At 32.7% G+C, this 13,739-nt stretch overlaps 2 protein-coding genes and 1 pseudogene across 20 annotated transcripts; 2 read left to right on the top strand and 1 right to left on the bottom strand.

Annotated features, from left to right (window-relative positions):
* The first annotated feature begins 162 nt into the window (after window positions 1–162).
* On the top strand, window positions 163–2,665 carry LOC111301518 (sufE-like protein 1, chloroplastic/mitochondrial pseudogene; annotated as a pseudogene). 2 transcript variants are annotated; one of them, XR_016328027.1, is made up of 2 exons: window positions 163–1,391; window positions 2,517–2,665. The product of XR_016328027.1 is annotated as a sufE-like protein 1, chloroplastic/mitochondrial pseudogene, transcript variant X1 (transcript). The 2 variants fall into 2 exon arrangements; XR_016328028.1 differs by lacking the exon at window positions 2,517–2,665 and adding an exon at window positions 2,195–2,324.
* Window positions 2,666–3,628: 963 nt separating this feature from the next.
* On the bottom strand, window positions 3,629–4,656 carry LOC111302230 (uncharacterized). The gene has a single exon (XM_022898164.2). It carries the CDS (start codon window positions 4,245–4,247, stop codon window positions 3,825–3,827), a length of 423 nt encoding a protein of 140 aa, XP_022753899.2. The 5' UTR covers window positions 4,248–4,656; the 3' UTR covers window positions 3,629–3,824.
* A 4,629-nt stretch (window positions 4,657–9,285) lies between these two features.
* Window positions 9,286–13,677, top strand: LOC111301515 (vacuolar cation/proton exchanger 5-like). 17 transcript variants are annotated; one of them, XR_016328017.1, is made up of 14 exons: window positions 9,378–9,515; window positions 9,978–10,110; window positions 10,270–10,533; window positions 10,616–10,683; window positions 10,779–10,807; window positions 10,983–11,179; window positions 11,261–11,473; window positions 11,583–11,723; window positions 12,178–12,294; window positions 12,365–12,418; window positions 12,841–12,957; window positions 13,149–13,245; window positions 13,346–13,465; window positions 13,570–13,677. XR_016328017.1 is itself a non-coding variant. In XM_022897249.2 (13 exons), exons 2-13 carry the CDS (start codon window positions 10,063–10,065, stop codon window positions 13,369–13,371), a joined length of 1,368 nt encoding a protein of 455 aa, XP_022752984.1. In that variant the 5' UTR covers window positions 9,286–9,515; window positions 9,978–10,062; the 3' UTR covers window positions 13,372–13,677. The 17 variants fall into 17 exon arrangements, 11 of the variants coding, with proteins under 11 accessions (XP_022752984.1, XP_022752983.1, XP_089600459.1 ...); XR_002691531.2 differs by having other exon boundaries at window positions 12,365–12,427; XR_016328020.1 differs by having other exon boundaries at window positions 9,391–9,515; window positions 9,736–10,110; window positions 10,273–10,533.
* Window positions 13,678–13,739: the final 62 nt, after the last annotated feature.

Below are 13,739 nucleotides of genomic sequence, written 5' to 3'. Positions count from 1 at the left end.
ATGGAAGTACAAACAAGAAAGAGCTTTTTCTTCATAATCTTCTTTCCTACTCAAATGGTTTGGAAGAGAATAATGACTTAGAAATGAAATTTTTTAATTAGATCTTTGGTGGATTTTATGTTTTTATTTTTTTTTTGTCACAAAAAAATTGAAATAGAAACGGTTGGCTGGTATAGATCACTTGCATGCACAACGTAAAAATTTGTGGTGGAAACAACTTCTTGTGGAGAGACGGTGCGTTTCACTGTAATAAAGGATGAAACTGGTTCCTCTGTTTCTCTAATCCTCTGCTTGAAAACCTAAAAAATGGCGGCTCGCTTTTTCACTTCCAAATTCCCAATCTATTTCAACCCGGCAAAGCCCTTCCTTTCCCCTTCTAAACCGGCCAGTTTTTCCTTATTTTACGACAGATTCATCTCTTTTCAAAAGATCCCAACAATATCACCGCCTCCGCCCCAATCATCCTCTTCAAGCTCCATCCAACTCCAACCCATGGAAGAACTCCCTCCTAAACTCCACGAAATTGTCAAACTTTTCCAATCTGTTGAAGAACCCAAGGCCAAGTACGAGCAGCTCATGTTTTATGGCAAAAACTTGAAACCCCTTGATACCCAATTCAAAACTAAGGAGAACAAAGTTGAGGGTTGTGTTTCTCAGGTTTGGGTCAGGGCTTATATTGATAAAGACAAGAATGTTATCTATGAAGCTGATTCTGATTCTGTTTTAACCAAAGGACTTGCCGCTTTGCTTGTAAATGGATTGTCTGGAAGGCCTGTCCAGGAAATTTTGAGGGTTTCTCCTGATTTTGCTGTGCTTCTTGGGCTGCAAAGGAGCTTGACACCTTCCAGGAATAATGGGTTTTTGAACATGTTGAAGTTGATGCAAAGGAAGGCTCTTGAGCTGCTTATTATTGAAGTCGAGAGGGCTGGTGGGTCTTCAGGTAATGATCAGGTTGTGAATCAAGTCTTGGCGGGTAGCAGTGAAAAACATGTTGAGAACTCAATTTTGGATTCAAAAGTTAGTGAGAATTCAGTTGGATCGATTCCTCAAAAAGGTATTGAAGAGAGTTCAACTGGCTTGGGAAATAGAGGAATGAGGATCAAGGAGAAGCTGGAGAGGGAGCTTAGTCCTTTTTCATTGAAAGTGGAGGATGTTTCTTATAAGCATGCTGGACATGCTGGTGTGAGTGGTAGTGACCGGGAAACACATTTTAATCTGAGAATTGTGTCAAAGGAATTTGAAGGGAAGAGTTTAGTTAAAAGGCATAGGTTAATTTATGGTTTATTGGATGAGGAGTTGCAGAGCGGATTGCACGCCTTGTCTATCGTGGCAAAGACACCAGCTGAAGTTAAAGCAAAATGAAGAGATGTCATGACTAGTGAAAAAAATAGGTTCGTTTTTTTTTTTTTATTTTAATAAATATTTTGATCTGCTTCAGGAGGAGCTGCACTTTATAGGTTTTGAAAAGGTGTTAAATTGAGAAATGGGAATGTCTTACCGTTGAGTTTTGACAATGCATGTATCAGTTACATGTTAGTCAAATTTTTAAACAACTAACTGCAAATGTGGCTTTTTTGTTTGAATTTTTTTTCACATTATTTGTTGCTGAGTTTTTCTGTCATGCCCTCAATTTCCTTGGTTGGGACTTTCATTGGAAAGTTTAGGAATTTGATTTCAAGTAAATGTGCAGTTGTGAGTTCTTTGGACTTTAAGACCTAATCCTACATAAGGGACTGTCATTAACGTAGATAAGATAATTACTGCAGCTCTTTGCGGATTCTTTCCCTCTATTGAGCTCTTTGTGCATTCCTAGAATGTTAACAATAAAAATCATGTATTCTGTTCTATTAGGGTTGTCAAAATCATGGTTGTTCATTCTGTCGAATCATTAAATTTAACTTTAAGGCTGTTTGTACATGGTTATTCATCTATATTGTTATGAGGTATAATTTCATGCATTCTTCTGTTTATTAGCAATTATAACTTAAGAATACGGCATTTGAGCTAAATAGTTGTTCCTTTTCTTTCTTTCTTTCTTTTGGGGCTAGTACTTAGATTATGTGATGTAAAGTTGGGGATTGTTGGTTGCAGTGAGAGTCACATAGAAAAGGGGAATTAAAGTAGTAAGAATTTCTTGATAAGATAATGGTGTGATGAAAATTGATGTCGGGTGTTTATGATGTATTAAATGCAGAAGATCTAGTTGGTATTATGGAAGTTGGTTATCAATGTCCCAATGAATGACCACTCAGTTGGTTTCTGCTACTGCAGACAAGCATCTCTCATTGATCCTTACTAGTTTGCTATTTGTGATACTCAATGGTGGTGATACTGGTTTTACCTATGTGGATATTTATATAAAATGGTTAGCTTCGGCAATTTTTGAATAGGATAGAATATTATTGCTTTTAACTTGCAGGGATGTGTTTGTCTTTATTGTGTGACACAACAGCATGGTTTCTTCATGATATATTAGGTAAAGATCAATGACTTACCCTTTTCATTGGACTCATCAGGTTGTTCTTTGTTCGACAAGACAGTCCAGGATTTGATATCTGGACAATACCATTCAACTGATTGGTTTCTCTAGTCTAGTGAACTGTTTATGTAAAACAATCTATTGATATCCCAATTACCGTAAAGATTATGCCTGAGCCTTGTGTTAGACTGTTTTAGCCTAATTAGTCCAGGCCTCTGTTTTGAATTGAAAGCTATTGTTACTTGATTTACGAGCATTCAGCATGCAAGAAGAACATTGAGAGACTGCAATGTGTCTTGTATGTGGCTGCCCTTACGGCATGCTATAAGGATAAAGATCAAGGTAGGTAGGTAGGAAAGGAAATCTGCGTTGACATAGAGCTGTCATGTTAATTGCTTTTAGCATCTTTTAGGAAATTACAATCCAAACCAATGGCAAAACCTTCTAATATATTTCCTGATTTTCTCGTCATTGTTAATCATTCATCATTTCATACTGAATGTATTAACATCGGACATTTTGAATGAACCTTTTCTCGCACATACTGAGTTTTTACAACTTAAAAGCCCTGTTCAATTTTTTATAAGGTTTTAGCTTGCATACGTACAAATGCAAACATGTCTCTGAATCGTGTTTCTAACAATGATTCAGAAAATAATACTATCACACTATGCCGGCGGTTTTTGCCTTGGAATTACTATTTACTACCAAGTTTTCATGATGGAATTGTGCAGAAAGCTATCATCTAAAAATGCGTAAGATGAAAGTGGCATTTGCTGATGTATATAATATAATATAATAATATTGGTAAAGGGTTAAGATGAGTCGAAAATGGAATGCAATCATTGCATAGAATAAATAAGATGGCATTAGTAGCATGTCATCGGGAGAGATTGGGACAGGTCGCAGGGACGAGACCCATAGAGGAAAAGCCATAGCAGAAAGAGTTTTAAGTAATGGGTGAAGATCAACAACTACCATGCCCATTTACATATATATATATATATATATATATATTCATGTATGTTCGGTATCAATAGTTTGGAGGAGCATGTATATATTCATGTATGTTCGGTATCAATAGTTTGGAGGAGCATGTGGTTTTGGCACCCTTCAGTTCTTTCTTTTCCATTAAATTTAGAACAACGGTATAATAATTTCTTCAGAATTTACTTAATAATCTATTCAAAAATAAGAAGATAAAAAAAAAAATCATGTGTATTTACTCAAGAAGATTTATTTACAACAAAGCCTAACGACATTGACATGTAAAGTGATGTGTCTAAACTTGCCTACATTTTCCCAGCAACATCTGTGCCCTAACCGCAATAGCTTCCTCTATCTTCTACCAGCACTGATCGCTCTCCCATCTTCGGGTAGGGCACATCCGAGTCCTGACCCGCCTCCCACGTGCCCCCAACCACATATCATACATGGCCCTCGCCCTCGGATCTGACAACGTCGCGTATGCGTTACGTATCTCGATGAAATCACGGCCATCCGATGACTGTCCCATCGCGTCGGGATGGTACACCTTAGCCAAGCTCCGGTACGCCATCTTGATGTCGTTCAACGACGCCGTTCTCTCCACCCTTAGTATCTCATACAAACTCCCTGCCACCGCCAGCGCTGCATTCTTATTGTCCGTGGAGGTAGCTGGCTTAAAAGATGCCTCCGCATGCACCGAGTTCCTCACGGTAGCAGTCTTCTTCGGACAGAAATTGTTGATGGGTCTAGCGGCTAGAGGATAGCAAATAGATGAGTACATTGTGGAGGGATGAAGGGTAAGATGGTAAAAATGGCTATGAAAAAGTTGAGGTTTTGATTTGGATGAGGAGAGATACAGTGAGAGTGAGTTAGGCGTTTGAATTTATAGGGGTGAAAGGCACAGACTTGGTTAGAAAGAGAGGAGGTGGTGATTGTCTGTTTTTAGAGAGAGAAAAAGCAGACAATTGGAAATTTATAAACGGAAATGAAAGAAATAAAAGACCTTGTCCTTTGTCAGGTGGCTTTGCCCTTTGGTCGCTGACATGACAGTGATTGTCTGAATTTCTGATTTGTTGTATTTAAAGCTTCTAGAAAGATCTTGTTCCGTGGCTCCGGCTTTCAGCCGCAGTCGTTTATGCCCTTTCCGTTTTTTATTTTCCACCTTTCCTTGACTTTTTTGCCTACCCCATTGAAACGAGATCGAACTCGATTGGAGTTTTAAATTATTCATTATCGAATATTTTAATATTTGATATGAGAGGATTAAAATTCTAATTAAATCTTCAATTTTTAATATATTTTAATATATTTGATATTTTTACATAAATAAATGATGAATATGTGTAATTTAAATTTTATATTTACATTTTATCAATTCAATTAAATTAAAATTAAATATGAAAATTTAAATTTTACCAAATTTAAATTAAGTATAGAATCTTGAATTTTCAAATCAAACTAAATTAAAGCTTGATAATCCATTCAACACTCAATTGGATTATACTCTATATTAAATCAAATATTTGAATAATTATTCTCAGCCTTCTATATAATTAGTGAAGTATATAGTAAGTTATTACCATTAAATCATTAAAATTATTACCATTAAAACAACCATATTCCCATATAAAACATAAGACTCTAGAGTTGACTTGATTTCACAGTTGAATGTTGGTTTTTAATTAAAATCTATAACCACTATCCATCAAACAATAATCTATGATTTGAACATGCTGTTTATTTTGGATGTGTATCATTTTATTATGAATTTTCTTCTTTTGCTAATCTCCAAATGCATATTTTCAGGATGGAAATTCGTCAACATCATTACGTAATTATTACGTAATGGTTACTTCACTGTTTACACAATGATTTGTTTTTCCACTACTTATGACAAAAGATAATATTTTTCATCGTGCATGTGATGATTACATGTAAAAAGTGAGGTAATGATTAGCAGCCTTAACATTTCTTTTAGAAAAAAAAAAGTAATACTATTTTGCTGAATCCTCCCCTAAAGGCTGCTAAAACAAAACATCATTTATCATGCACGGTCTTGATCCTGCATCGTAGATTTAGATTTAAATTTCGAATTCGTATAATTTTAAGATTGAATATTTATTTATTTGATGTTTTAGATTAATTTAAATATTATGATTTATATTTTTATGAGATATTATTCGTTTTGATATTTTGATTTCATAATTTTATCTTACAAAAAATATCTTATAAAATTAAAATGATATGAATTTTTTTATATTTCAATAATTCTCTTATTATTTTCGATGTGAGATTCAAGACTCTTTTTTAAATATGTGGTACCTGTCCTCTTCAGCTACTTGTTTAAGTGAGCTGATTTCATCACTTGCCACGTATTAAGACCAGCATATCGCAGATGCCAAAGTTTCTAGAAGACTAATGCAGGATCACCTTGTTCGAGTGACATCCGAATATTTACTAGTGGATTATATATATATATATATATATATATGAACTGTTTGAAAAAATTTTAGAAGTAGGAAAACTTATCTCATTTTTAAAGTTAAGGTAAATTATTAATCAAATTAAAATTTATGAATTTATTAAATTTTTAATCTATAAATTTTTTAAATTTACAAATCATTTACTAAAAAAAAATTGTAAAAAAATTTGAATCTTAGTGCTAATCCATTCAACATTCACCCATTTCTGTCAATACTCGTTGGTGGCAGGGTGGATTATATGTCTGTACAACTTTGATTTGGACCTAAACACCTCATCAACTCAAACAATTAGACGGTGGATACTCAAGAAAGGGACCACCCAACTTACGCTTGTGGGTCTTTGTACACATATGTATTAGGGAAGAATTCGCTTGGATGTTAATTTTACACATGCTTGATGAAAATTTTAATATTTTATTCAAAATGCTACAAGTATGGATTTTAATTAAACTTATGGAACAAGAATGATGATAAGTATAAAATAAGATTGGGATATGTTTCATGTAAGTTAACAGTATTAAAATGAATTATTTCATATTTAATAAATTTTTAATATTTTTTAATTTTATATTTAAATTAGATCCTTTCATTTACTATAACATAATTTTAAATTAAATATTTAACATAATATTAAAATCAAAAAAAAATTTTATTGTCCTTTTTAAATTTGTTACATAATAAATTTTTTTATTTTTGTTTACATGCGATGACGGTCTATTACAATAAATTATTTCATATTTAATAAAATTTTAATATCATATAATTTTATATTCAAATTAAATCTCTTTACTTATTATAAATTTATTTTAAATTAAATATTTATCAAATTTTATTTATTTTAAACATTGGCAGCTACTTGTTTGAATTGTCAATGTTGACTCGGTAATGATAGTTTGGTACCAAAGCCTGCACCCGATGGCCGTATACAACAGAGCAGCTCGTGCTATTGGAGAATGTGCTATTTATGTCAGGTACAATATAGTGTCATTTAGTTTTGCTAGTTATGACTTGACAATAGTAGATTTAACATATGATTCTCGTATTGAGTGTTATATTATTACAGTGATAAACCTGGGGAACACAACTTTAAACTAGTCAGGAAGCTTGTACTTCCTGATGGTTCTATATTAAGAGCCAAGCTTCCAGGAAGACCTACGAGTGATTGCTTGTTGAATGGTCCAGCCATAAGGTGAGAAAAGAAGAAAAAAATAGTAGTAATATTTGATTCTTGATTCTGGAATACATCACTCCTAAATTTAACACGAAAAGAGAAACAGAAAAGGTTTTATGCTCAATATACTCGTATCGACTGCATTCTTCTAAAGATTTGGAGTCACGGGTGTGGGTGGTTTAGGGTTGGAAAGACAAATATCATTCACGACCTACAAACTGACACAATTATATACAGGATATATGCTATCAGGGCTAGATTATATGCCTAAAGTAGCGTGAACAGCCACTCAAAATTATGCATGACTTTAGATATAGACATAGTGGAGCAAAGTGTTTCAGTTTTCCTGAAGAATTAAACTTTTTTCTGACACCAAATAATGCAACTACATATGCCAATTACTTTGAAGGCACGAGAATATGAAATTTGCTCCCATTGGTCTAATCAAGATGTCCAATTCTGGAGAAGCCATCAAGGAATCATGATATCAATCCGAGAGAAGTGCAAACGTTGATATCAAAGCTGACGCACAAGAAGTGTGTTAGATGGATCTGGTTTAGTGATCCTTTCTTTGAAATTAAATTCCTGCATCTTTGGAGTATAACCGTTGAGCTGTGATGAGAAGAGTTTCTTGTTTTGCACTCAGAGGAGTTGAAGAAGGTCCAATTAAAAGTAAAGCTGGTAGCCGAAGCCTTTTGCATTTAAGTGGAAGCTGTGCATCTATAGCAAATTGCAAGACTCAGATGTAATTTTTAAAATTGAAATCATTTTGACTAAAATTAAAATGATAACGTATAATTAATTAGTATTGATATTTAAAAAAACATCATGAAAAATAATAAAAAGAAGTAAAATCATTTTATAACAAAATTTAAAATCATTTTATAACAAAATTTGTTTAGTTATGTTTTTATTATTTTGTTTATTTTTCATTTGTTTATTTTCTTTCACATATTTTTTTTTGTTTTTGTATTTTTTAATTAGATAAATTTTATAATAAATAAATCAATTAATAGAGATGATAAATCAATCAGTAAATGATAGATTTCGATATGTTTCAAACACATATGGGCATATTTGTAAAAAATCAATATCAAGTTAAGTCATGTACTTTGTCCCAAGTCACCTTTTGATATATATAAATATATTTTATTATCTATTTAATTTTATATTTATATATATGATATTAATAAAATTTTTATTTTATAATTTAATTTAAGATGCTAATACTTTAAACTTAATTTGGATGTTCACATAATATTTCAATGATCTTTCTTTGTTTTTATTAATAAAATTATTACTTAATATTTTAATTTAAGAGATTAACCTTTTAAATTCAATTAAGATGTCTACATAATACCTTAACAAGCTTCTTCTTTTTTTTTAATTTTTTTTATCATTTTGTTTTTATATCTTTTTAATTAAATTAATTTTGTTAAAAATAGTTGAATGGCAATGTTCATATGGCAGCCATTCGGTTTTTTTTTTTTTTCATCTTTTATCTATTTTTCTTATTTAAGGTTTTAAAACAATCAATATTCAATAAGTTTTGATATATACTAATTCGATATGAAATAATTTTTTAAATAAAAATCGAGTTGAAATAAGTAGAGTTTTTAGTTTTTTAAAAAAAAAATATGAGTGAAAGCGTGTTTTAAATGATCTGTCTTGATCTATTTTGAAATATATATAAAAATGTCTTCAACTGTTTGATCTAATGATCAAGATAACCTTAAAGAAAACATCAAAGTTGAGGTTCGAACCCTAACCTTCTCTTTCCCTCTTAATATAGGATTCTGCCTCTCTTGAATATAAAATATATATATAAAAGTATATATATATTATTATTAATTTAATTTTATGTTTAAATATATATGTATTATATTAATAAAATTATTATTTTATTTGTTATTTTTTAAGTGATTAATTATTATTTAACTTTTTTATTGTTTATTTTAATATTTTTAATTATTATTGTAAAGATAGATTTACAAGGAGGATATGATTTTGATTTATTATATAAGAAAGAATGAAATGCATAAATTATTCATAAACCAATTGATAAATTTTTACTGATTATTATTTTTATTAAAAAATTATAAATATAACTATATTTACTGCTTCAACAAGTACAAATAAAATTTTTTATTACAACTACATGCCATTTCGTCCGGTGCCGTTGAAGAAAAACACTGACTATACTACAATACCCATCTGCGTTTAGAAATTAGAATCCGGACTATTTCGTACGGTACCGTTGAACTTCTCTTTCTTACCAAAAGAAAAAAAAAAACTACTATTTTTGTTCCTCTTTTCGGTAAAGAAAAGAAATCAATTTCTTTTACTTTCTGGGGTTTCCAAATTTCGGTTCATACCCATTTCAGGTCTTCCAAAGGTTTTGCAATAAAATTTACTTCTTTCTTAGATCTGTTGACATTAGAGACCTTTTGTTTGTTTCCTTTGTTCTTGGGTTCGTTTATTAAGCGTTAGCATTGATATTTGATTCAATTTATGCACTCGAAGAAAAACAATAAACCAAATTTCTTCTTTCTTCATCCTTCCTTATTTTGTTTTATGCTTTTGATGTTTGAGATTGAATCCTTTAATATTTTCAGGGGTTGATTTGATGCTGTCGGTTTCAGTTAGATGCAAATAAGGCTTGGAAATCAAAATCTTAAGTTTGATTTTATTATAATATGAATTGATAGACAAGTATAGTAGGGGAATGAACTTGAAAGATGGGATCTTGATTTGGAATTACTTTATTACAATTTCAGGGTTTTTAAGCATACTTGCTGATGTTATTATTATTATTTTTTTTTTTTGCACAAATTTGAAATGTGCTTATGTTGTTTAGGCCTTGAGGAATTAAAAACCAAGCGCATGATTTTGTGATGCTTTTTATGTTAATGGCCGTGGAAAACTTATTGCTCTTTTGATACATGAAGATGGATTACAAGCTGCAAGTCGGAGTCCAATCCCACCTTGAAGTATGTTATTCTTCATTGATAATGTTATACCCTCCTCCATTCATTTGTTGCACGTTTCTTTTTCACCCTTCTTTTGGTTGAGGGAAAGTGCTTTTTGAGTTGCTAATTATTTTGAGTGTGTTGTAGTCTGCATTTCTAATGAAAATATGCTTACTGTAGCAGATGGGATCGCTAGATGATAGATCAATGCATGATCTCGATGACGAATGCCTCTATTCCCCAGAAATGGATGCTCAAAAGACACAGTCTGCTGATTCACATGAACGAGTATCACTCTCTGGTAGTTTGGCTGTTGGTGGTAGTAAAATGATAAGAAACTGTGTCTATAAGAGCATAAAGACCGTAGTTTTCTCCAATAAACTCAACTTGCTCATGGCTTTTGGGCCTCTAGCAATCCTGGTTCATAAGATGACTGCTCATAACGTGAGTTTTAGTTTTGATGCTTTTTTCTTTCTTGGTTTTCTTTTTTGATATAAGTTATTGAATTGCTGAGATGGTATTGCAGGGATGGGTCTTCTTTCTAAGCTTGCTGGGTATAACACCTTTGGCGGAGCGTTTGGGTTATGCTACTGAGTAAGGATTCATATTCTTTCATTAAATTTGGTCTTCTGATGCTACCAATTGCTCTATTGGCACCTAACATTGTCTTTTCATTTCATTGCGTTTAGGCAGTTGGCTTTTTTCACTGGACCTACAGGTATATTTTTATTCTAATTCTTGTGGATATTTTTTGTTTTTTTATGTATTAAGCTACTAGTTTGTTGATTTTAAAATGCTTGCCAAGGTCCCTTTTAAAATGCTGTTTTAAACTTTTTTTTAATTTATAGGATTCATGTCAGTAACGGTCTTCAATATGTTGAAATGAATTGCAGTTGGTGGTCTTTTAAATGCTACATTTGGGAATGCAACAGAACTAATTATTTCGATTTATGCATTGAAAAGTGGAATGATACGTGTTGTTCAGCTGTCGTTGTTAGGCTCAATTTTGTCAAACATGCTGCTTGTTCTTGGATGTGCGTTTTTCTGTGGTGGGCTTGTATATCCTGGAAAGGAACAAGTTTTTAGCAAGGTAAAGATTATAGCGTGTTGTCTGATTTTGTTTCTGTTACTTTTATTTGATCGCTCTAAACTGAACTAAACTTACATTCAGGCCACAGCTGTTGTCAATTCTGGACTGCTGCTAATGGCTGTCATGGGCCTACTCTTTCCAGCAGTCCTTCACTACACACACACTGAACGCCATGCTGGGAAGTCAGAGTTGGCTCTATCAAGATTTAGCAGTTGTGTTATGCTTCTAGCCTATGCTTCCTATCTTGTTTTCCAGTTAAAATGTCAAAAAGATCTCTATGCCCCTATTGATGAGGTTGGTTGTCATTGTTATTACTATCTTTTGGATATAATAAGTATTGTTTTCTCGTCTCCAAGCATTTTGTGTAGAATACTCAGTGGTGTGGCAAATGGTGTGGTATCAGGAAGGAAGTCAGAATGGGGAGAACTCAGATGATGATGATGATGAAGCTCCAGAGATCTCCAAATGGGAATCAGTGATTTGGCTTGCAATCATGACTGCTTGGATCTCTATCCTATCAGACTATTTGGTGGATGCCATAGAGGTAACATTTGGTTTTTAATCTTTCCTCTTCTTGGTTAATTGAGATGTATATGTTGAACTATTTGAGATCATAGGTCAGTCAAAGAATTAACCTTTTAAATTCTGGAGCCAATACCAAATTAATCAGTGCATGTTACATTGTGCACTGGCGTTAAAATAATGATTTGATGATAAGCATCAATTGGTGTCATGTTTAGGATTAAAAGGTTGGTAGGTTGGTTCTGAATAAGGAACGGATTTCCCTTAGTTTTGGGCAGACTTTATGGGTCTAGTCAAACCAATCTGAATATGAATCCCTGGCATAAACTGTATGTAAGTTTGTTGGAGGTCCCATCTGCTCTTGTTAGCAGTGGGTGTAATTAGTTAGCACTTAGCAGGCTTTTGAGATTGATTTGCTTTTTCAAACTACATTCTTGAGAGTATTTGCTCTCTCTTGTCTGATTGTTTTCTCTCAGGGGGCATCTGAGGCATGGAATGTGTCAATTGCGTTTATTAGTGTAATCTTGCTCCCCATTATTGGGAATGCTGCAGAGCATGCAAGTGCTATTATGTTTGCCATGAAAGACAAGCTTGTAAGTGATTCTCTTAACTTTCATTTCATTAAATTTTTTGTGTCTTGCTAATTAACAAACTTCTTTGCAGGACATATCCTTGGGAGTGGCAATAGGGTCATCAACTCAGATTTCTATGTTCGGGGTAGATGCTGTAAATTGGATGTGCCCATTTTGTATTTCTGTTATTACATTATGTCATATACTTCCTAATGTCAGGATTTGTTGAGTTTGCTTTTGATTTTATTCTTTGATGGCCTTAGCACCAATTAATGAAGCATATATATTTCATTCTTATATATGTGCTCTTTTAGTTAGGGGTGGCTCATTCTCCGTCAATTATTTAGCAATCTCAACTCTTCATATATGGCAAGTTTTGATGATTTGTAAAGTATAAACAGCGTTTAAGTCCTGGAATTTTGATTAACTTTCGGAGTGTGAAGTTGAAATTAAGCCATGATACTATATATATATATATGTATATTTATGGCTAATATGCTAGTATTTGCTAGTATGATGTTTCTTTTACCTTGGTCTTCTCAGCATGTATTCGTGTTGAATCTGCAGATTCCTTTTTGTGTGGTGATTGGGTGGATGATGGGGCAGGAAATGGACTTAAACTTCCAGCTTTTTGAGACAGCAACTCTGTTTATAACTGTTATAGTTGTAGCCTTTTTTCTGCAGGTTGGTATGTCAAGAACTTAGGAAAATAATACTTTATACTCTAGTTATGGGTATTGTTAGTAACAAGAATGAATGCAATCTTAAAAAATGGGAATAAAAAAAAAAGAAAAAGAAAAAGAGACTTGGAATACTAGTTTAAGCTGAAGGCTGTGGGAAGTAAATGATATAACTTCCTTTTTTTTGGTCTGCAGGAAGGAACTTCTAACTACTTCAAAGGATTAATGCTTATTCTTTGCTATCTTATAGTAGCTGCGAGTTTCTTTGTACATGAAGATCGATCCTCGACTGGTAAGTTCTTCCATATCACTCTTTTTGGTTTCTTGTTCATGGTTGTTATTGTTTTGGACTTTTTAGTAAAGGTCGTGCTGTAATCGATTCAATGTTACAGATGAAAGTAAGCAACCACAAACGTGATCAGTGAAACAGTTGAATTAAGGGGTGGAACTTATCTCAAACCTAGAAAGAGAAAATGCGGTGGATTCCAAACAACTATGAACCACATGCTGGTGTAAATACATTTGATTCCAGTTTTTCCAGCTGCTTATACTTGTTCAGTTAATATTATTATTGAACAACTGTCTTGCTCATTATGTTGTTCTACATTTCATGCAGAGCTAAACATCTGCGAATATGGGAATTAGAAAGACTGAATGTGTATACTGTAGATAAAAAGAGGATTCTTAAAATTTTTATGGTTATGTAAACTCTAATTCTTTTCAACATCAGCGCCTTTGCTCACTTAAGGATTGGTTGAAAGTTGAATTCAACTTGAGCAAATGCCA

The sequence above is a fragment of the Durio zibethinus genome, chromosome 15 (assembly GCF_047325235.1).
Source record: "Durio zibethinus cultivar Kanyao isolate XHJ-2024 chromosome 15, ASM4732523v1, whole genome shotgun sequence".
Lineage (NCBI taxonomy): Eukaryota > Viridiplantae > Streptophyta > Magnoliopsida > Malvales > Malvaceae > Durio > Durio zibethinus.
Note: the sequence above shows the minus strand (reverse complement) of the source record. Positions and strands in the feature narration are given on the sequence as shown.

Excerpts from the sequence above, each read along its gene's own strand:
- LOC111301515 (XM_089744333.1), top strand. The coding sequence starts at position 10,063 with ATGAAGATGGATTACAAGCTGCAAGTCGGAGTCCAATCCCACCTTGAA. Across the intron at positions 10,111-10,269 it reads GAGTCCAATCCCACCTTGAA|CAGATGGGATCGCTAGATGA; the intron begins GTATGTTATTCT and ends TGCTTACTGTAG. Across the intron at positions 10,534-10,615 it reads ATAAGATGACTGCTCATAAC|GGATGGGTCTTCTTTCTAAG; the intron begins GTGAGTTTTAGT and ends ATGGTATTGCAG.
- LOC111302230 (XM_022898164.2), bottom strand. The coding sequence starts at position 4,247 with ATGTACTCATCTATTTGCTATCCTCTAGCCGCTAGACCCATCAACAAT.